Source organism: Camelus bactrianus, chromosome 5 (genome assembly GCF_048773025.1).
Source record: "Camelus bactrianus isolate YW-2024 breed Bactrian camel chromosome 5, ASM4877302v1, whole genome shotgun sequence".
In the NCBI taxonomy this organism is placed as follows: domain Eukaryota; kingdom Metazoa; phylum Chordata; class Mammalia; order Artiodactyla; family Camelidae; genus Camelus; species Camelus bactrianus.
Window position 1 is genome coordinate 45,841,750 of NC_133543.1, and position 23,292 is coordinate 45,865,041.

At 35.1% G+C, this 23,292-nt stretch overlaps 1 protein-coding gene across 1 annotated transcript in view; it reads right to left on the bottom strand.

The window, feature by feature from the left end:
• The window catches only part of KCNH7 (potassium voltage-gated channel subfamily H member 7), a 398,074-nt gene that overhangs the window by 111,088 nt on the left and 263,694 nt on the right, over window positions 1-23,292 (bottom strand). The window contains exon 4 of the mRNA XM_074363205.1: window positions 10,095-10,523. Within this exon, the coding sequence (XP_074219306.1) occupies window positions 10,095-10,523 (429 nt within the window). The remainder of the gene's footprint in view (window positions 1-10,094; window positions 10,524-23,292) is intronic.

Consider the following 23,292-nt stretch of genomic DNA (forward strand, 5'->3'; position numbering starts at 1 on the left):
GGTCTGCAAGGTCTATTTTAAGTATTGAAGGATAAACATATGTCCTGACCTGTAGTTAGTTTTCTTTCTTCTGTGCAATGCAATACTATAGTATGTTATCACAAAGGGAATTATATTGACATCACACTGAAAAGCAAGAGCCAGCTCATTTGTGAGAATATCATACTTCCTCATTTTCTCCCCAGTTGATTTTTGTATTCTTCAATATTTAATTTTTGTTATTTCCTACTTTTAAAATTTATATATGTCTGATCTGATATTATTTACTCCAGAAGTGGTTTTTATTTTGTTATCTATCCATATTCCCACTCTATCATTTTATCTAGTACTTATATGGACTGTTTTATCATGTCTTTAATGTTAGTAAAACCATATTTTTTCCTTATGTCTGATTATTGCATTATGTCTTCTAGTGTAGTTATATTTGACCATTAGCATATTGAGAGAAATACTTTATTATAAATGGCTTTCCTTTTATTTCTCCTTTGGATTATGGTTCAGGAATCATGTTGATCTTTTAGAAACAGGTTAAATTATCTCTGAACGTCATTTCAGGATAGTATAACAAAATATTTGTTGAAACAAGGTGACATTAGTATGCTAGGACTGAGAAACCACTGGCCAATACACAGGTCATGCTCAGATTTGGCCTCAGAATATTACAACTTCATTGCAGCCTGTATTTTAGCTTCTCTCATTTACTAGTGGAAAATCTTTCTAAACTTTTAGTCTACTCTATTTTTTTTTTCATTTTTAAGCTCTCAGTACTAGAGTTTTATGCTAGGTTTTCTTTTAAATCTATATATTTAAAGAATTCAGCAGAACTTAAAATATTACTTAATTCATGCAAGCTTAGAACAGAAATTTACAATCTATTTCATCCTGTATAACAAAGGTCATTATGTTCTTTTTCACTGATTTTGAAACAGATGTTTATATGCGGGAGTCTGTTAGTGTCTGCAAGATGATCAGTGTTGGCTTAGGTTTCTCTGAACCTTATCTAAATTCTAATGAAAAAACACTCTACCCTTTAATTAAGAAAGGTATTAGTAATATCCTCATTTGACTAATGGTAAGCCTAAGCAGACAGAATACGAGGCCAAAAGGGAATGAGAATCAAAGACTAGAAATGAGAATGCAGGGTTTCCTACCTCCTAGATCTACAGTCAGAGAGGCCTTGGTTGAGGATTTAAAGGTGAAAGGCAGCCTCCCTGAGAGTGATCATAAATAGATGGCATTTAAAATTCTAATGAAAGAAAGGAGGGTAACCTGAAAAACAAAGTTAATCAATTTAAAGAAAATAAATGGGCAGAAATAAAGGGAAAAAGCAGAGTCAACAGAAAGGAATGTACAACTCAAAAGGATATGGGAGGAGTTGGTGTTCTTTAGAGCAACATTTGCAAAATGGATGATCAGATTAAATTTTCCAAAATACTAGTAGGAGATTGAAAACAGGTGACCAAGAAGACTAAACCAGCAGTTGGAGAAAGCTCTAATGTATTATAAGTGTCTGATTAAATATAAAGAGGCCAGGTTCCAGTTACAAAGAAATACCCTGCATTGAAAAAAATCAAGCTGGACACTAAAGCAACAACTGGGAAGAATTTTAGATTAAAGATGTTTTAAATTTTTATGATGAGGTTATTTGAATTTATCATGAGTTACATGATGCTAAAGGAGAATATATTCTCTCTTAGATAGTGCTGGAAATACAGCAAGGACATATGATAAGTTTTTTTTAAATAATGCTATTTAAAAAAGAAAATAATATTGCTCTTGAGGGCCTTATGGGACAGGAGAGAAGAAAACCAAAAAGATTTAGGTTGTTTTCAAATCATCAGGTCTTTATATAGTATTTCTTAGGACATGAGTCTATTTGGCTAAAGTTTAATAAAACCCAAATGCTGAAGTAGCTGAACATTAAAGAAAATGTAAAAGCAGTGTTTAGTAATTGGAATTTGTAAAAGACCACTCTCAATTAGCATAAGATAACCAGTTTAACACTTAGGAAGATACATAAGAATTAATCACCAGATTATTGTAGTCAATATCTGTATTGTTTATTTCAGTGCATGAGATATAATTTACATAAGAAAACTGTCACCATTGAAAATCAATTGCAAATTCGTGTAAGATCACACATATTTGGTAACGGCCAATGCAGATTATGAGATACAACTCAATTGATTTCCTTTGTGAGTCGGATAGGTTTTGTGGCTAGAGAGGAAGTGAAAGCTGTCATAAATCTTGAGAATAGTTTTGTTTCTGACTCATGCCAGATTCATAGACAAGCTGGAAACTGAACATACCAGTGCCAGTAGGATACAGAGTTATTTGGGATAAGAAGGAGGTAGAAGCGATAGAGGGATAAATTATATGAATGTTTTATTTACTAAATAGGGTTAGTGGGGTTAATTTTTATGATGACTTGGAAATCAGAATAAACAGAAAAACCACTAGGTTCTGAGGGGAAAATCACCTTGTGAGTGACTGAGGTAGGATTACGTTTACATCTCACACATTAGAAAAATTGTTTAAAAATATGATGCGCACTCTCACACATAAAAACAGCATATGCAATGTATCTGAATTAACTTTTCCACTCTTTGATAATATTTATGTTAGGTAGTTAGATAAGTTGGGGCACCGGGAGGAGATGGAGGAGAGAGACGATGGTCTGGAAGATGGCACTGTGCCTGCCTCTAGCATAAAGGGCCCTGACTTCTAAATGAGTACCAGCAAGAAACTGGTTAGAACCTGACAGCCACGACTGTGGCAGCAAAACAGACTTAACCGGACACGATCCAATGTTCACTGTATTATAATTAACATTGCAGTCTGGGCCCCCTCCCATAGGTTTTTTGGGTAGATCATGGATAAAAGCGTGAGCAAAGGAGATGGGCACACTTAGGCCCTCAAGGGATATGAACCATCAATCAATCACGAGAACGCTCCTAAAGCCAGGATATAAGGCAGGATAAACAAAGAAGTGGGGCCATTTTTTTTTTCTCTCTTGGGTTGGCTCACCTTCGATTCTCAAAAGTGTACCATACTTTACTGACTTTTGCTCTACTAAGAAAATCCTTTGTTTATATCATGCTTTCAGTCTTCCATTTAAATTCTTTTTCTCAGATAAGACAAAGAATCGAAGTTTTTTTCCTTCCCTCCCTGCGGTAACAGTTAAACTTTTAGATCTCTGAAGTCTTCCTTTAAAGAGTCAGAGTGTTAAAGGAATTTATTAAAGGGAAACAAAATTGATTCTAAGAAAGAAGGTTAAATGGACATTATTCCATTTTAGCAGAAAAGACTGAATACCAATTTGCAGTTTTTATACTGTGGTTTTAAGTCAAGAATAGAAGAAACCAGCTAGTATCTCTGTCCACTCAGGATAGATAAAGGGAAAAAAAAAATTTCAGCAAGAATGATGTAAGTTAGCTCTTCACGTAACAGGCAGTAAAACAGATTTCCCAAGAAAGTTAAAGAATGGGGTCCTCTAGAAATAAAGACGCTCCTACCACCTGTGCAAGAGATTTAACCAGTACTCTTGCCTGAGGGGAATAAACTAGACGATCTTGAATACCTTCCAAGTCCTTCCAAATGCATTTCTAAATCATTTGTTTTATTTCGTTAAAGAAATTATTTTTGGTTGAGTTAGACATTGAAAAAACTGTAATTATGCCTATGCATACAAAGATGTGTAGAAAATTTATTTTTTAATTTTTTAAAATTTTCATTTAAATATGGTTTAGAAACAAGGCAAAAAAATTTTTAAAGCACACTTACTGTATTGTCCTATATCTAATTAGCATATTAATTGCTCTATGAAAATCTTAAAAAGTCAGACACTGCAGTATTTTTTAGAATAGTGTTCAAAATCAGAGCCTAAACAAACAATAAAGATATTGGGCATATTTACATTAAATTTTTTATTAAATTGCACATGTTTTATCTAATTTGGGAGTTTAACTTTATAAATATTAACATGTGAAAATTTTCTACCATGGTTTAGTTTTCTAAACTCAAATTCTGATTTTTCTGATTCATTTTTATTCAGACTCTTGCTTTTAAAAAATGGAGGATTGAGGAAATGGGTTGGAGATTAAATAGACTGGTTTGTAAGAAAAAAATAAAATTAATGTAGTTTGATAACTATGCAAGCTACTAGTTAGGAAGATTAGCAAGCTCAACTTTACATTTATTAAAATTATATATTTATTGAGAAAATTAGGTTTATTTCTCAATGCATTTAACAGATCACTAGAAAAATTAATATCTAATAACTTATTGCTAATTGTTAAATGCTAAAGCTAATCATATTTCATGCAGGCCAGTTGACAAGAGCTGTCTGTATCCTGTTTCTTGAGGTTATGTTCTGAATTACATCAATTAAAGTCACTACCTGCAGTTGACACTAATTTGCTTTTAGAAATATCAGAGGACAGGCCAAGGATGGAATAATCATGTATATGAAATCCATCCTTCTACTGAAGGTGACCTGCATAGACCCTTTTTGAATTGCTTATAAAGTTGAGATGGGCAGAAGCTGCCATGATTTCTCTTATTTTCAAGTTACCCTGGGCTACTGACCAGAAAACATCTCTAGTTTCTAGTGCTATTAATTAATAATCATCACCAGCTCTGAATTAGTTAGGGAAGCACTTGAGAAATAAATATACAAAACGTCACAGTGATCAGAGTAGCAGTGACATACAGAAGAGGCCAAAATGGTGAATTCTAGGTAATGATGGTTACTGGTGGAGACGTGTCCATGCAACACACATGCACAGATGAGTCACTGTCACCATATGCACACCCACAACAGCATGCATGGCCTATGTTAAAGGACTAAGCCCACAAAGTCTTCAACTGGATGAGAATAATATGATTATTATATTTTGTGATTCTTCGTATCTACTACAACATAGTAGAAAAACAGAAGTTCGAGTTTTTAGTCAAATCCAGATTTATCCAAAGTATTGCCCAGTTAAACATTATCCTACCATAGCTGTAGGTCATGCTAGTGATTTCAGACTAATATAGGACACAATTAAAAATGATCAAAATGTATAATATAGAAAAATAGAAAACGACTGTCATGCATATACAGTTTACTACTACAGTAAGCTTAAAACCATACCCCCTGCCATCCAGGAACGTGAAACTAGTTTTAAGGAAACAAAAGAGGAAGAAGTGAAGTGATGCGGTCATGTAGCACTTTGCTTATTTTATTTAATCTTTACTCACAAAGAATTCTTTTTGGCCGAAATAGGCCTATGTGCCTCTTTCACACTGAAATACATTTAGCTTAATATTTGATTCTTTCTGAATTATTTAAATATTTAGGAAGTCTTCATTGTCAACCTAGGCTTACACTTCTTGCAGGAAAAAGGAGTTCATAATCATTTTGGTGACACAGCTGAGAAAGTAACAATGTCTCCACCAAAATCAAGCCATGATGTCTCCACCAGGCATGTGGACTCGCTGAGGGCAGCATGATGTCGCACTGAACAGGGCATACAGCAGGCAAATTAACATGCCAAGTAAGGGGGCAGTCTGAGCATCGGATGATGACATTTGAGTTCATACATTACCTTTAACATTGCGACCATTGTCTGTTTTGAGCACATAAGGAAAAAAGAGAGAAATATAAAAAGAAGACTAAAATTATGTTATACGCACTAAATTACCTCTGTAACAATAATCAGAGAAAGCAGAATGTAATGATTGAAAATTAATCTTTGAAATTAACATTTTGTACTATTCAATTAAATAAAATGCATATACTAAAAATAATATCTGCCATCAGAAGCATTCATGTTCAAATATGTGAAACATTAATCTCACTTAAGTTAAATGGATTCCAAGATATAGATTTTCTAATTATGACGTTTGGAGAAAGCCACAACCAGCTGCCTGCAGTTGTGATAAGAACTTTCAGCATTGCCAGAAGTCAATTTTAGTGTCGCTTCAACCATCACTGACAAAGAAAAACTACACAGCACTTTGCATGTTAAGAACTGTTTTTCATATAATTTACCAAACCTAGTATGTTAATAAAAAACATTTCTAAGACAACAGTTTACCTTAATAAACTAACTTGCAACTTGCATCACAATTTTATTACTTGTCCCTCCCACAAATGGTCTTCAATGTATATTTAAAAAATACCAAATAGTACAAAGTCATTCTTGGGCAAAAATAATTGTAAGAAGTCAGTGAAAGATTTGACTGTTTAAAGGTAATGTGAGATCTTAAAATTTATGTTGTTCACAGTACACTCAGTAAAAATACTAAAATACTTAGGAAATGTGTTTATACAAAAATGGGTTGTTTTCAAATCTCAAAACAGTGTTTTCAGATACATTTTGAGATTAGCAATCTGACTCTTTGTCGCATACTAACAAAATATGTATTACTAGTTTTGTAACAAACAAGCTTAATATAAATGAATTCATGTTAAGACCATTCAAATATATCCAAGATTTGAAAAATCTGTTCAACATTTGTTGATGCCGGTACTAATGCTGTGCATTTTTAAAATCTTGGGATATATCATAATTGTTTCAAATTGAAGCAATTTCAATAGAGTGGTACATTGAATTGCTAGCAATTGCTAGCATAGACGTTGCCTGAGACAGAGATACAAAATTGTGACCTTACATGTCAATGCGCTGCTGTCTTTGGGGGACCATCATAAGCAAATAGGAATAATGGAAGAGACCTTGATTACACAGAATTAATTATCTCCATCAGAAGCTGGGCCCAACAATCATTAGTAAAGTAACAACTGCTTGCAAGTAGTTAAAAATTAAAACTCTATTCATCAGTCCTGGAAATTACATATAAAGATTTTCAAATTAAAAAAAAAAAACTGCTCAAAAGTTACATTATACGGTTGACGCTGTTTTGACATTCCGAGGCAGAGCATGCGGTCTGCGCGCTGGTGCCAGTGAGATCTGCTTGTGATTCCTCCATGACAATATAAGTATAGAAATTAAAGTAATCGTTTAGAGTCTTCTAGCAGTTTGACAGAGTAATTTCACGTCTGTTCAATTTAATAATAGAACAATTGGAGTTTATATTTTGTATGTCTTTTTTTAAAAATTTCATTTCCCTAGTAGTACATTTTTACTGTATTTATAAATGTATTGGTATGTGGTGGAAAATAATAGATAGAAAAATAGATAGAAAAAAATTCTGGTCCTTCACCATGAATGATTAGAAGAATGGTTCTAAGGTGCTTGATAATGTAGATTAAATGAAAATATAATGTAAATTATTGCCCACTAATATATTTGAAAATTATTTAAAGTTCTGTAAGGATAGTCCAAATGAGAGGGACATTTTTCTTCTTAAATGAAAAGACAACAATCTAAATTCAAAAGCTGGTGCATGTGGGATTTAAACTGTTAACCAGTTACATGGATTCATAAAATTAAAATCAATTTTAAAAGCTTTCCATCTTCCCCTATCAGTGGCCCAGTTTCTAAAGAATATAATACAGCTCTAGGAAGTGTAATTTCTTATATGCTAATTAGTGATTTTATAGCTAAAACTACTCTAAAGCTGAAGTATAAAATATCCTCTGAATTTATCAATTGACAGTTAGACATTGACTTTAGCATCTGCAAGAAAGTGATACAGTTTTTGTAAACAACATAGCCTGGCTGGGAGAAGAAAATTTAGGAGATCTCAATACTAAGTGTCCATGAATAGAACCTGTACTGAGAAACCCCAAATATTAACACATCCTTTTCCATAAGTGTATCAGTAACTGTACTAAATGAAGATCACATAAAATTGAAAACAATAAAGTTAAATCATGAAAACTGATCTAACCTACTCAGCACCACTGTCAAAACACAGACTAAGTCTGTGCCATGCACTGATTATGTATCACTTGATATTGTTTCTGACTGTTACTGTACTGTAACTCAGGTATATAAGACCCATTTCTGAAAAGCCAGTATGGTTCCTAAAGATGACTACACTAACTGGACTAAATAACTAAAATATATGCTGGTCATTTGCATTATCATATTGGATTGGCTGTCTTTCAGCCATAGGATTCATTGCCCAAAGATCAAATTTCAGACATTTTATTCAGTCAGGAGATACCGAGCATGACATTACCAGATGATACAGGGCCTTAGATGTTGATCCAGTTTGGAAATTGTCCTTCATTTCATTTTCCTTTTGAATGTATTTGAACTATAGATTTAAATGGATGTGCTAATTGCTCTTGAAGTGTATATAGTGTAACAAATCTATCTCATAGAAAGCTGTTCCTTCTGTTTCTGTGATACTGATTTATCTCTCTTTGAATTTTTTTCCTTTCAGTTCATTTATTTTTCACCTCTTTTGCCTTCTCTACTTCACTACGCCCTTTAACTCAATCCTAAGATTTGGGTATAAATTTCAGAGTATTATGGAGTAGATAACTCATTATTTCCTGATGTGTGTGTCGGGAACATAATTCATGAGCATGGTCCTCTCAATGTCACACCAACATTTATCGAGTTCCTGCCATGAAGTACTCCCAAGGCTGTGGATTCAACTATGCCCAAACTCCTGTGCTGGAGAAGCTCTCAGCAACATAATGATTTGTTTGCATATCTAATAGGAATGAAGGACTGAGATATAATGCAGAATGTATACATGCTATAATTTATGTAAACACTGCTTTGCATCCTCAGATGTGAAATCATTTCATTCTTCTGGTTTGGGGAGGGAGAAATGCGTTCTTGGGGCTGTAAGTGGTAGCATGAGAAGGGACAAAGTGGGGAAGAGTGTTCTTGGAAGAACAAAGTAACCATGCAAGAAAATGCATGGTACAATTTTGGGAAAAGGCAATTATCTTTGTGAGTATTTAGAATTAAGTATACAGTAGGGGAGGATATCTTGCAGAGGTTAGATAAAAGACTTGAAAAATAATTGTAGACAGCTGGAAAAGTGCCTACTACCCTACATGAAGGAGTCCTGTGATCAGATCTATGTTTTAAAGAGAAAACTAACAGCAGCATGGGCGATGATGGCACCCACAGGACGAAATCCCACAGAAGGGACAGTGGGTCTCTCAAGAACCCAAATCTACAGAAGTCAGAAAAGTGAGACTAATGCACCCATGCAACGAGTACCCTAAATCTTGGACTCCCTCGGATAAAGTTCAGTGACTCAACAGACCCCTACAGCAAGGTTTCAGGGAGCAGGAGTGAGGGAAGAAAAGCAATGCATAGATGGGTTGTGGATTCTGGAGACCAGTCGTGGGTTTATAGGCCAGTTCCCCACACCCTGTAACCTTGGACCGGTTATTTATTTAACATATCTAAACCTCAGTTTCCTCACATATAAAATGGGGCTTAATAATAGCTCCTAACTCATAGGGTTGTTACGAGAATTAAATGAGCACTTACATTGCCTCACACATGTCAATACTCAATGAATGTTCTCCATTATCATGTTAACGATGAATTGTTTTTGTCATTGCCTTTTAAGCACACCTATCACTACTGGCTAATACACCAATGTGAACCAAAGAGGTCAGAGAGAACAAATGAATTTTGACTTTGCATTTCACGTTGGTTTTAGTTCAGCCCCTTCCCCCTACCCACCCCCTCCCTGTCTCCAATTAATAGCTTTCTGATCATTCAGTATATCACATTTCATAAACCTCTTCCTCTGGAAAGAGTTGGTCAATAAAATGGTCCTGTGATGGCATGACGCTCTTTTTGCCCAGTTCTTGACTATTTACTAAGTGCAGCACAAATAATCATGCTTGAGACGACAGTGTCATCACCTAAACAGATCTTATATTAAGTGATAATTAACTAACACTCCATAAAGTAAGCAGATAATAGTTAACATACTATTTCAGAAACACAGTTAGAGAAGCTGGAAGAAACCAAATATATTCACTAAGGTTCAAATAGGAAATCAGTAACTACTTTGACTGTAGAATTCATATTTTTAGTAGACGTACTCAAATTTCTTCTCCAAAGGTGTAAGGATTAATGTCGAAATAAAAAAGAATACAGAAATTACCTTTCCCTACCCCTTTACATATGTTTCCATATTAATAAAACAAACAAACATACCTTCACTGGCATGCCGGTCTCTAAATATATTCTTGGGGTGGACACCGAATCCTTCTATATCATGAACGGATGAAGCCCTCCGTATACTACAAATGCTTTCCTTTGATCTGGAATGAGTCAGCTGGGAACTCGACTGCAGCATGTCGGGGTAGAGTCGGTCCCATTGTCTTTTGGGAGAGGAATGGTCAAGAGGTCCAGATATATTCACCAAGGGGGAACATTTGCTGGGCTGTATCAAGGCTTTTGTATCATCTGCTTCAGAGGGACTGCAGCTTTCTTTTGTAGGAGACTTAAAGTGCTTCATGGCTACGGAATCATCACTGTGTTTAGATGAATCGATTACTACCACATCGGGGTCTTCTTGTGGTAAGGACTGCTTTCTGTAAGTGAGAACTCTCAGACCAGGGAACTTGAACCCAAAAAGTTTTCCTACGAATGGAGACAGGAAAGAGCATTGTTACAAGACAAAGGATATATCCCTTAAAACAAACAAACACTGTCGATACATGTTTAAACACTATGTAAAAAGTTTTTCACCAATACTTCAGTCATTTACAGTTGGAATGAGGTATATATTGTAGAAAACTTCTGAGACTAATTTGAATTATCATATAAGTAGTAAAAAAATAGTGAAATAATTTTACCATGTTTCTGGTGGTTAAATATACTCCAGTGACATAAAACCATCATTTGTTTGACATGAGGTTTTTTTGTTTTAAAAAAATGAAAAATAATATTCACTATATATCCATTTTTTAAGAGAAATCGAAGATTGGAACACAATTTTGAAAGGAAAAGAAAGGATGGGTTACGAAGTATAAAAGGGCCAGACACGGGAAAGACTACAGTGTATGTGGTTGCGGGGGGATGTTAGTGTGTTGCAAGTGGAGAAAAGGAAGTGAGGTGGGGGCAAGGAGTTGGGCTGACATAGCTAGAAGGTTTGTATTGGATAACATTGCTAGTCAAGTATGGATGGGAAAAGTGAGGCCAACTGTGTATGAGACATTCCTCATTCTGCTTGGAATTCTTGAAAGGCTTTTGGTTTCAGAGACAGATGTAAACATAAGAACTTGTTTTTATGATTTTTTTTGTTCCCAAATCTAAGAATATGGCAGGGAATGTTATATATCTATATCTGTATCTATATCTGTATCTATATCTATATCTATATCTATATCTATATCTATATCTCAGAGTGGATGGTGTTTAGAAGGGCAACTAAATATAAACATTAAAGGGTAGGTATTAAAAATTAACATTAGCTAATAAACACATAACTCATTGGTAGTAAAAAAATGCACATTAAAACAAGAGAGTATCATTGTCAACTCTTCAATTTAGCAGTAAATGAAAGAAAGAAGCACAATATCAAGTGCTGGCAAACATTTTGACACTTTGCTGGTGGGACTGCAAATTGTTACAAATTCTTTGGAAAGTGATCTTACAATATCTATTAAGATGAAAAATGTACTTTTCAAAAACACTTTCCATTTGACTCAGCAATCTCCTTTATAGAATATTACATAGGCACAGAAACTAGACACTATCTGTATGGAAGAATGGTTGAAAAAGTTATGAGATTTTTATACTTTGGAATCTTATGATGTTCTTTACAAACAAGAATATGTATATGTTTCGATTAGAAGGTTATTTTAAATACAGTTTTATGTGAAAAAGCATGTTTCAGTTTAATGTGTTTATGATACTATTTCATTAAAAAATAGTAAAAGCTTATATTTGTCCATGTAAGTAATATGGCAGTACAGAAAGATGTGGAAGAACATAGTCCAAAGTTTTAAGGTTGATTGGCTAGGTGGGTTTAGAAGTGTGGAAGTATAATAATGTATTGTGTTCTTTTTTATTTATCTCTATTGTTTGTTTCACCAAGCATGTATTCTTTTATACAGTAAAAAAAAACTAATAAGATAAAACTTCTACCCCTAGAAGAAGTGAAAAATAAGAGGAAGCATTCAAACAATACTGTGTAATTCAAAGCTTTTCTAAGTATTGTCTACAAGAAAATGCAGTTTCTAACTTCTGTTGCCAGAGTGGCAGCCTAGGTCCACATCACCCCATGGCTTTACAGTTACATGCTGCCCTCTGAGTCAGTCAGTTGGTATATCTGGGCTATAATATTATCTACCTTTTTATATTCTTTAAGTGTCATGGGCACTGTTACCTTTAATATATTCATTATAAACATTTTCTCAATGCACTGAAGATTGTCCTAAAACATGGAAGAACACTCTCAAAACCTATGAACTTTTCTGCATTATATTTAAGTATACTCTTCCAGTGGATGGTCTTATTTTATACACATATTTTCAATTCCATCTTCAATCCAATGACTCCTAAATCTAAAACTCAAGCCTGGACCTACACTCTTAGCTCCAGACCTGCATTTCTAATGGCCTCATCAACATCTTCACTTAGAAGTCTTAAAGGCACCTCAAAATCTCATAGCAAATCTGATCTCATGATCTATCCTTCCAAGCCCAGCCCTTTTCTTTTTTTCAGCGAATGGCATCACAGTCCATCTAGTTGTATAGGCCTGAGATCTGAGGGCCATTCTAGTACTTACTGTTCTTGCTCACCTCCATCACACATATACAATTAATCCACTAACTGTGTTCATTTCACTTCCTGAATATCTTTTTGATATCTGACATTTGGTATTTTGATATTGATGTTTTCACTTCTCTCATCATCACTGCTCTCTTTTGTCTAAGATACAATCATGGTTCACCTGATTTCTTGAAATAGGATGCTAATCATTTTCCACATTTGCATCATACTGTCCATCCAGTAAAAAAGTCATTTTTAAAAAAAACCTCATTTCTGATCATTCAGATGATTGTTCAACCTTTTACTACTTCCAGTAACTTAATGCTTTGGGCTTGAAGACAACACTAGCTCCACTATCTGCAGCTTAGTTTTCCCTCCTTGCTCACCAGGATCCAACCATGTGAACTTTTTCATTCCTCTAGAGGCCTGTGCTTCTTATAAATTCAGGGCTTCCTTGTGTTTGACACGTTTGACTCTTCCTACTCAGTACATCTTTAGGTTTTAGCTCCGAAGTCTTTTCCTGTGGGAAGCCTTTCATTCCTTCGGAACTAGATTAGTATACCCTTCATAATTTTCACAACAGCTAATGGTTATACTCTTGTTGATTTTCTGATTAACATTTCTCTCCCCTAGTGGACTGTAGGCCTCATAAGGGCAGGGACCCTGTCTATTTTGCTCACCAAATCACAGCTCTAACAGAATGTCTGAGCACAGTAAATGAATTTCCACTAGCAGACTCTAAACTGATAATGTGCTTCAATTTTGACTGTGGAAAAACAAAAATATCTAGTTGCTCTGACCAACTTAATTAGAGAATCTTAACCTCTTAGAATTGTATTCACCTATATTTACCAAAAATGGTTGATTGAATAGAACCCAGTGTCTGATGGAAGTGGTGAACGCTATACCTTGTCCTGTATACCTGATACAATTCTTATTGTTAACTTCACCCTTTTTCCCCAGAGGTTATTAACTGTTACTGTTCTGATTCTACAGCATACACAGAAGTGTTTTCACACTCCTCATCATCTACTGAATTTTACAGAAAATTTTTGAATTAAGCAGGCTAATTTATTATTGTAAGCTTTCATTGTGTGCCAGTAGTTAACAGTAGTAAATATAACTGAAATAGAATTTATCTTTCTGATAAAAGACATGACACAGTGCACAATTTCCAAGTATGTTCAACATTAAACTCTGGACTAATAAAATGTAGATGAGAGTAACCAATGCGTTGCGTATATAATTAAATAATGATGCATCACAGTAACTATTTTGCAAGCATTCTTACATAATTCTACTAACAACTTTTATATGCTCGAGCAAATTGCCAAGTTAAAAATCAGTCAACTGCATCAGAGTCATTTGATTAGTTTTTAATGCACTTGGAATTGAGTTATAAAGCAGTTTACAAATCAATTCTGCAAGCTTATTACAATGCACTGAGGTCAATGCCTACTTTTATTCATTTTTCATCAGTTACATTACCCTCCTCCTTTAAAAACAATTCACTGCCTTTCTTAAATTGATGACTGCACAAGGCATTTAGTTTGCTCCTGCAGTTTAGTCATATCCAAGGTGGTACAGATGGTCTTTTCTGCATCACTAGGTTAATATGACCATGCTATATTGCATTACAGATTTAGTTGTCCAACTGCAGTTCATCCGGAAAGAATACACATTAAGAATTTTGCTCAATGCTAGCACTCTCAGGCATGAACTATAAAACACAGATGAGTATAATCCTGTTACGTTTCTTAACATTGAAAAACAGTCTTGTAAGTTGTCTCTGTATTTTACTACATATGCTTTCTAACTTGAATAACTGAAACAGATACCTTTAAGCTTATTATCTACTAAAATGTTCAATAAATCTGAAATAAGAAAAACAGAATAAAAATTTTTACACATTTTTTACACATTCCCCCAAATAAGTACTGATAAACTATTTACATGAACATAATTTTGTTTGACTGCAACATTTTCATCTAAGAGGTAGATACCTGAACTTATGACTAGCTACCCCCACAATATCTTTCTCAGGACATGACACTTTTGTGAAGCTGCTGAATATATATTTGGAAGCTGCATTCTCATGCAGCCTGTGTCACATTTAACTAAGAGCTTTTTACATCTCAACCAAGAAGGCACACAGCTCTGCCCAGTGGTTTTCTATTTTAAAAGCCTAAGATTATGACTTCATTCTATATATGGAAAACTGTTAAATATTTGGCCCAAGGTTAAACAAGAAATCAGGGTAAAGTCAGAATAAAACAGCAGTTTCCTTGATTTAATTTCAGTTTTACCCAAGATTTGGTGTTTTCTTGGGCCATAAATATATACATGAGAATCTAGTAAAAATCATAACACTCTCGTCTAAATAAATACAAATAAATGCAAATAAATGCACACACATTTTTTTAATGATCTCAAAGTTTAAATAAATAACAAAATCTTCCTCCCCCAACCAACACCCTTCCATTAACCTCCTCTGGGATCCCCTAAGATTAGCTGATTTCTAATATTCCTTCTAGCTTTGAGTTTCTTTACATATACAGTTATACTAATCATAGTCCCCACAAAATTATAATGATCACAACTGCATCTCTACCTCTATCTCCTGTGGTAATGGGACTTTAGAAAATGGTTTTACCAAACTTTTCCAAATTGAGGAAACCTCATCAATCTGAACTGGTATTCCTCTCTCTCTCCCCCCGGTAGATGGTTCTCATCTACTAGAGTTTGGAAGACAACTATTGTGCTAATTTTGACATCAAACTATTGTCTAACTTAAGAATATACCTAGGAACATTAGAAGCAGAAATATTTCTTGCAGAAAACCAGGTATCTCTGAAAAATTCTCCCTGTAGTCTTAATCATTGAATTTCCTTGCAATGACAAATTCCCAGTGATTCCTTTGGTTGATTTCTCGTAATTTCTACAAACTCTTAGAACTTTGACTACCTAATAATTTTACTACTAGAACTCAGTTAAGTATAAAACAGAAGCATTTTGGTTGGTTCTGTTTAGCTGAATTATAAACTGAAAAGTAGAGAAAAATTTAAGTTCAAGCAGTCATGCAAACCAGAGGCTCTAGTTGGGTAAGGAGAGGACATATGTGTGTGGAGGGGAGAGGGGAAGCCATGAGCAGAGATATTTCCCCTCACAAAGGATTTGGGGTGATGAGAGGTATCTTACGCTGGATCCCTGAAAACGGACGGTGCAAAAGGGTATATAGGAACTGTTCTCAGGGGATATGCTTATAAGGAAAAGAGGAAGACAAGATTGGTCAAAGGAAGTTAAACTTATGAAAATAAAACTAAAGCTTTAGCTGGTCCTCATGGGACTCTGGAGCTGGGATAGCTCTTTAGAATTAATACCAAAATGAAGTCAGGGTAAATGGCAGCATGTCACTGCCTACAGCTACCCCATGGGAAGGGCCATAACCTTGGGTCAGGCAGTTCCCTGCCTTTGCTACAATTCCCAGTGAAGGACAGAGTTGTGTACCTGCAGTGGCCAATATTTCCAGCAGCTGTCCCAGCTCTGAGCAAGGTGTCTGAGGCACAGTGCCTACAGTACAGATGGAGAAGGGCAGCCAGTTTTTGATCTGAAAAAAATACGATCTGAATAATTCTACTAGCAGCTACTATTACATAAAATAAGAATCTGAATTAAAATCTATGTACTTTTCTATACTCAGGGATTCACAAGTCTGACATTTAAATTGGAAGCCTTAAAAGCACTATGGACTCTTCTCCAACTAAATAGCTCTGGATGTGCAGAGAAGTATAACTTTAATCTCTGAGTCAGAAAGAGCAACAGATCAAATTTGATGGGAGAAACAGGGAAGATAATTGACATATCTGACTTTTCTTTTTAGGAAGAAATTCCCGTGGAGGCACCCTGCAAAGAGATGAGTCTTCCTTACTAACTGCATAAAGAGTATTCGATGATGCCCACGGCTGCCAGAGCAACCCATAATATTGTCAAAGAAGGCAGTGGTTAGCAGTTAGACTGGGAAAAAGAATCATTCACTGTGAACTCAGTACCGACCTGGTTACCCTGATTAGTGGGTGACACATGGGGCAGTGCAGCCAGTGTGGTCCTGGTGTTTGTGACAACAAACAATCACCAGGGGGTCCATCGACCTACTAAAACTGAAGCTAAATTTGGGACCCCTTAAAAGAGTGGATGTGGTCAATACTGCTTTGAAAGACTAAGACTCCTGGGACATATCCTTGGGCGAGAGATACTGGAGAAAAAGTAACATCTTACAATAAGGCAGTAACTATAGGACCAAATAGGAATTTTGAAGCAACGTTGAGTCCTGACCCAGTAGCGCCAGACACACACAAGTGCAGATCAGGGGAGGGTACTACTGCTGTAGCAGCAGTGAGAGCAGTCACAGGAGCTACAAGCAGCAGAGAACTTCTGGAACAAGTTCACGAATGCTGACGATGTCCGAGAGAAAATGCTTCCAACCTAGCCGGGTCATCATTAGAGCAAAGAAGCAGAAAACACAGGTTTACAATAAGGGAGATACGGCAGAAAAGAGGACAGGGTGGTGGACTGCTTTTAGCCACTCAAGGTCATAATCCCTTCATGAGGGGACACTGGAAATGAAAGAAAAACACATCAGCATTATATATACCTAACTAGATTTCCATTTCTATGAGATAACTGCTTAATAATCAATGTATGATTTACAATACTGTTATTTTGTTTCTTTTTTTTATAGATTTCTTTCTTTTCGAAATGCCAAGTTAAGGAGTCCATTCATGTTGTGTGAAAGTAATAACATTGTAACCTAGATTGACCCGGGATGACCATGTAGTCATTACATGGACAGGGACTCTCTTGATGGAGTGTTCCAAACACAAATGGCACAGACACCAGTTACCCACGTGCTGTCTGAATAGACTGCCCCTGATTTGGGTGTTGCTAGGTAACAAATTCTTGTAAATGGTATGTGTATGGGGACTCTGGTGCGGACAAGCTGATTTAGGTCATCATTAACATTCATTGCTAATGAAGAGATGAAGCATATTTTTACAACTACCAGCAATTTTCTTGACCTTAGGAATAAGTATTTAGCCCAAATCTTATGTGGAAACATGATATAAAGTTGATTGTAACTTATAACTGAACTTTTCCCAGAATTCTTTTATCAATCATGTCATGGTTCCTTTTTCTATATTAAATTTAATCTTTAAGAAGAGGAAACTTCCAAACACATGATAATAGTAAACATTAGTTATGCTGTAAAACCTTTAATTATATTCATCTGAATAATAGATTGTTTCTATAGTAATGCTTACTGAGTGGGAAACTCTGTATTACTACGCAGCTCTTCATCTTTGAATTAAAGAATGACTTTCAGCTCCACTGGAGAATAGTAAAAACACTGTGAATATCCTTTTTATAAACCAGCTGTACAGAAAATTTTTGTTCCTTAGCTTGAAGTCTGAAAACTGGAATACAAATTTGAGGGGTTAATGTAGCTATTCAGGCAAATACATATTTTATGTCAATTATTCAGAATATTGTGTCCAAAGCATATGAACACATTTTAGTGGCTTAAATTAATTAGATAATTGCCTAAATTACCAACTGTGTTTTGTGTGTATAGACTTTGCTTTAGTCAAAGCTTTTAGAGTAATTCAAACTTTTATTTTAGTAAGCATAAAGGTAAAAATTCTCTTTTGATTTGAAGAGTAATTTTAATAATTTTAAAGGTAGTGGAATCTCCTTTATGATACTTTAATGAATTAAATGAAAAAGTTCACTTTCAGAAATAATTGTGAGAATAGAATAGTAAAGAAATTTACTTTACTTAATTGCAGTTTTACTTTTAGCTTTACTTAAAATTAATCTTTATGGTTTTATCTAAACATAATTAACTTAGACCAGGAGTTCTCAAACTTTAATGTACATCAGAATGAACTCAAGGGTTTGTCAAAGCACAGAATGCTGAATTTCTGTGTTTCTGCATCAGATACACTGGTGTAAGGCCCAAGAACTTGCATTTCAAACATGTTATAATGTGGTACTGATGGTCTCAATCTTGGAGAATCACTGACTAATCCTCATCTAGTAGGGGAAAAACTCAATTACCCAATATGAAAATAATATTCACTTATTTATATATTCTATAAATATGCACTGGGTGCCCACTATTTGCAAAATGCTATGAACTGCTATGAACTAGAGCCTAAGTGCTCCTGGCTACTTTAAATAACGTAGGTTTCTTAAATTTTTCACCACCCTCACCTCTCTCACTCTCTATTTTTATCCCTGGCGTTCTTTTGTCATTTGTTTCTTGTCTACTAGGCAAACAGATGTGACCAGTGTGGCAGTAGAGACAGGTACAAGGTACCATGGTCACAGGGGCAAGAACAGTTAAATTTACTTGAATGAATTAAGAACTCTCCACAGGTAAAAGGTCCTTTGGAGAAGGCATGTTAGAAAAATGAAGTATTCTAGTAGAGAGGACACCATATTATACAAACAAGATGCTATAAAATGCATGGTGGTTTCAAAAAATCACCACTAATATATGGGATGTGATGGTTGGGGGGGGCAGGATGGACTGTGATGGGAAATGAGGCTCAAGAAGTATCTGAGGCCAGAACATGGGTCTTTTGCTTAATGCACAGGGCTTTAGAGTTTTATACTTTTAGGCAATAGAGAACCATTATAAACGATATAAACAGTGGAGTATATGACCCGATATATAATAGCATGATCTGTGATACAAATGAAAGAGGCTGAAAGCAGAGATACCAATTATAAGATCACTGTATCAGTCTAAGAAAGATGTGTTGAGGGCCTGAATAGGCAATTACAGGGGGCTGTATGAGAGAGATAGTCACAAGGTTCGCTTGAAAGAACTTGACCACTCTTTGGTTGGGAGAAGAGAGGATTAAAGAGAAGGAGAGGTTTAGCATGATGCCCAGGTTTCTGGCTTGGGTGGCTTTGATGATGACACCATTCACAATGCATGAAGAACAAGAGTTTTTGATGAAACAGGGTGGATGGTAGCTGGAGATGGAAAGATAAGCCTTAGGTAGAAAATGCTAAATTTTCAGAAATGCTAAAATCTTCCAAAAAAAGATGTCCAATGGGGAGTTGGATATATGAAGTACTAAGTAATGAGAAGAGTCTAGAGAAAGGTGTGGGCTGGAGATATCCATTTGAGGTGGGGGGGGGGGGAGTCTTTATCCTGTAGGTCATGGATAAATTTGCCCAAGCAGGGTGTTTAGAGAAGATGACTAAGCGGAGAATTCTAAGAAGAACAGCTTTTGGAGAATAAACAAACAGCGTTTAAGAGTGTTTTATTTAAGAGGAACATGAAAATGGTACTCAAATAATGGTCACAGAGTTCAAAAGAAGCAAAGGAATGTGTTGTCATGGAACATAAAGAACCAGAGAGAAGAGAATCAAATTTAGCAGGACCGCTTCCACCTAGAGGGCAACGTTGAGAGCACACCATAGAGAGCTCATTACAGTGGGCAGAGGAAGAAAGGAAATAAGGAAAACAATGAGTAGGTGTGGAAAATCCCAATGCCTCTAAGAAGAGACAAGTAACAAAAGTGAAGAAAGTCAAGTACAAAGAAGCAATAAGGAAAGGTGCAAGACTGCAGCAAACTGCAGAGTACATACCCCAGGGGAAGGCATGGCCAGTATTCTGTTCCAAGTTACTGCACACATGTGACCAGGTACTCGTATTTTTTCCAAAATGAGCCAGAGATCTTAATTTTATGTGCAATCTTCCAATTTTTAAATGTTGGCAACAAATATAATTAATTAAAACTTTGAGAAATTATTTGATGTGAACAGAATGTGTCAGTTGAAGTGTAGGCTATTCTCAGCAGCATGAGGAGGAGCAAAAGGGAAAGGGCCGGTATGAAGACATAGCAGGGAGAGGGGGGCATGGGTGAGGATGTATTATGAAGGAATGGCAGAGGGAACGGGTTTCAAGTGGAGACTGGAGCCTCTGTTAAGATTTGTCACCAGGGGCTGAGGTATATTTGTTGAGGATGGGCAGATTAAAGAAGTTCCTGCCCAGGCCCTCCCCCTTGCTCTGAGGTATTGAAGGTGAGGTGATCTGTCAGGACTAAGGAGGTGACTCTGACATGAGAGTCATGAGAAGGCTGGTGAAGGTTTGAAATACTTGCTAAGAGAAAGAGGTAAAGTATCCAAAAAAAATTAGGATCTCATGTATAATTATTTACATGCAGTATAATCATTTATAAATTAATAAATGATAAAATTCATTATGTTTTGTGAACTAAAAAACAACTTAACTTGGGCCTGTTTTCTTGTTGGGAAATATTTAAAGTTTAGTAAAATGAGAAAAGTATGGATTTTCGACAGTGATGGCAACAGTAAATTAAGTAGACATAAAAAGCTATTTTAAATTGATAAGAAGAGTGAAAAAGTTATTAGTTAAAATTTATATGTGGATATGAGCTTAAGGTCAACTTTTATAGTGGCTCAAACTGACTTTTTGGTTTTAAGACATGTTAAGAACATAGGATGCATTCATTTTCTGTTGGGTTGTATATTGTTAAATCAAGAATTTTTTGTTTATTTAGGTTCTCCCAACCCCCTCAAGAAATTTTTGGCAAATTAAAATGTGTACATGTGTGTCTGTGTAAACTAGATTGGTGATCCTAGATTTCTCCTATAAAACAGAAGAAATATAAGACTTAAATATACTTGTAAATAATTTAAAATAAAACTTTAAAATATTTTATTTAAAATAATAAAAACAAAAGCATCTTAAACTTGATGAAAATTAACTTTGAAATTAATAGCATAAGCCAGAATGTAACTTGGTTATCTTCTACATTATGCAAATATTTCATACTGACAGATATTAGAGAAGAAAAAAAGAGAACACATTTTCCCATTGCTGTTAGTTCCTTTAGATGTGACCCCTTAGTAGGAAAATTAGAATTTTCTCTTTCACTCAAGTATCATTTTCATTTTTCAGACTGCTCAGTTTAAGCAATCAAAGAGAAAAGGTTTAATTATATCTTTTACTTGGTATTTATATTTATTATATAGCAGTTAATCAACTTACCTATGCAGTATTTATTAATTTGATAATTAGGTCTATTACAGTAATACTCTCCTGTACTTGCTTCATTTCAGGGGACATAAGTCATCTGTTTGTCACTGGTCCTATATCTTCAACAGAGATTAAGTGTGAAAAATTAGTTCTCCCCAAATCTGTCCACTTTGGTTGTGTTGTGTTCCTAACCCAGAAACTAGATATTTGTACTGTGAATTGATCCACCTTTTATTCAATACAAGTGTCTAGGTTTCCAGAATTTACTCAGCCCAATTTATCATAGCTCCTTTTCATAGTTCATCTTTTCTATTATGTATTTAACTCCTTTTCTATTACTTGATCTTCTCAATTTAATTCTTCATTTCTTTTTCATCAGTGTTTCTTGTTGTCACTTCACATTTTTTTCCTTTGTCTACATTTCAGGAGAGGCAGTTACATTTACAGAAACCCAAATCCTCTCAAACAGTACCCTCTTCCCCATTACTTTCACTTAAATTCTAACATTAAGGACATGCAGCCTCCCTCCCCTCCCCTCCATCAAACACAAAAAACACACTCCTTATGTAGATAAGACATTACGCATTTTGAAGGTTTCTGCAAAAAGGGGTGCATCAAATTTTGATTTTCTTTTATTTCTTTATTGGTTTGTTTTAGTGGCCACCATGGGGCAACAATGTTTGAAATAGTCAATATCATTATTTTACACAGGGAGTAAAATTGTACTTTAAGGAAAAAAGAAATTTGCCAAAGATTGGAAATACAAAGTATAAATTAGATAGTATCAGAAGCTACCAAATATAATTTGTCTCTCTTTAAATTTCTGCTTGATTTAACAATCAACTCTTCAAAAATTGACACCAAGAGAAATTTAGAGGATAAAATGACAGAAGGTATAATCAAAACTGATATAATTGTTGTAAATAACAAGCCTTTGTAATGCTCTGGAAACACTTGTCTGCATATCTGTACTCTCTCTAGTAAGTCCCTGTATGAGTGACAGCTGCTGTGTAGGAAAACCACTCATGCTCACATAATAAGAATAATCTCTACTGAATTTGCTAAGACTTACAAAGAGATGCTATTTTAATCAGAGTATAAAGTTGCACAGATTGTGTGTGATACCCTGGGAGGCTGCTGTATCGATTACCTTCCATTCAAGAAATCAAAGTTTCAATTCTCCATTTGCATTTCAGTTTGAAATAAAAACTTTATTTTCAAAAATTCCCCTTTTTTGCCATACTGCTGATGCACTCCTCCCTTTTTCACTTCCATCCAATTTGATGGACTATGAAAAGACAACTATTCTGTGGGAAGAAATGAAAAATTTTTGAAGACAATAAAGAAACAAAACTAGGCTTCCTCCAACACAAATTACCTTATTGACATTCATGACCAAGTTACAGGCTGACATTACCTAAAGTATACTCTCAGGAACCATTCAATAATGACTGAATTTGCTAGTGGAAAATATAAAGAAATCAAAACAGTCACCAACTTAAAGAAAAAAGTCTTTTGTATTACAATAGTTTTTTTTGACAGTACTTCAATTTTGTT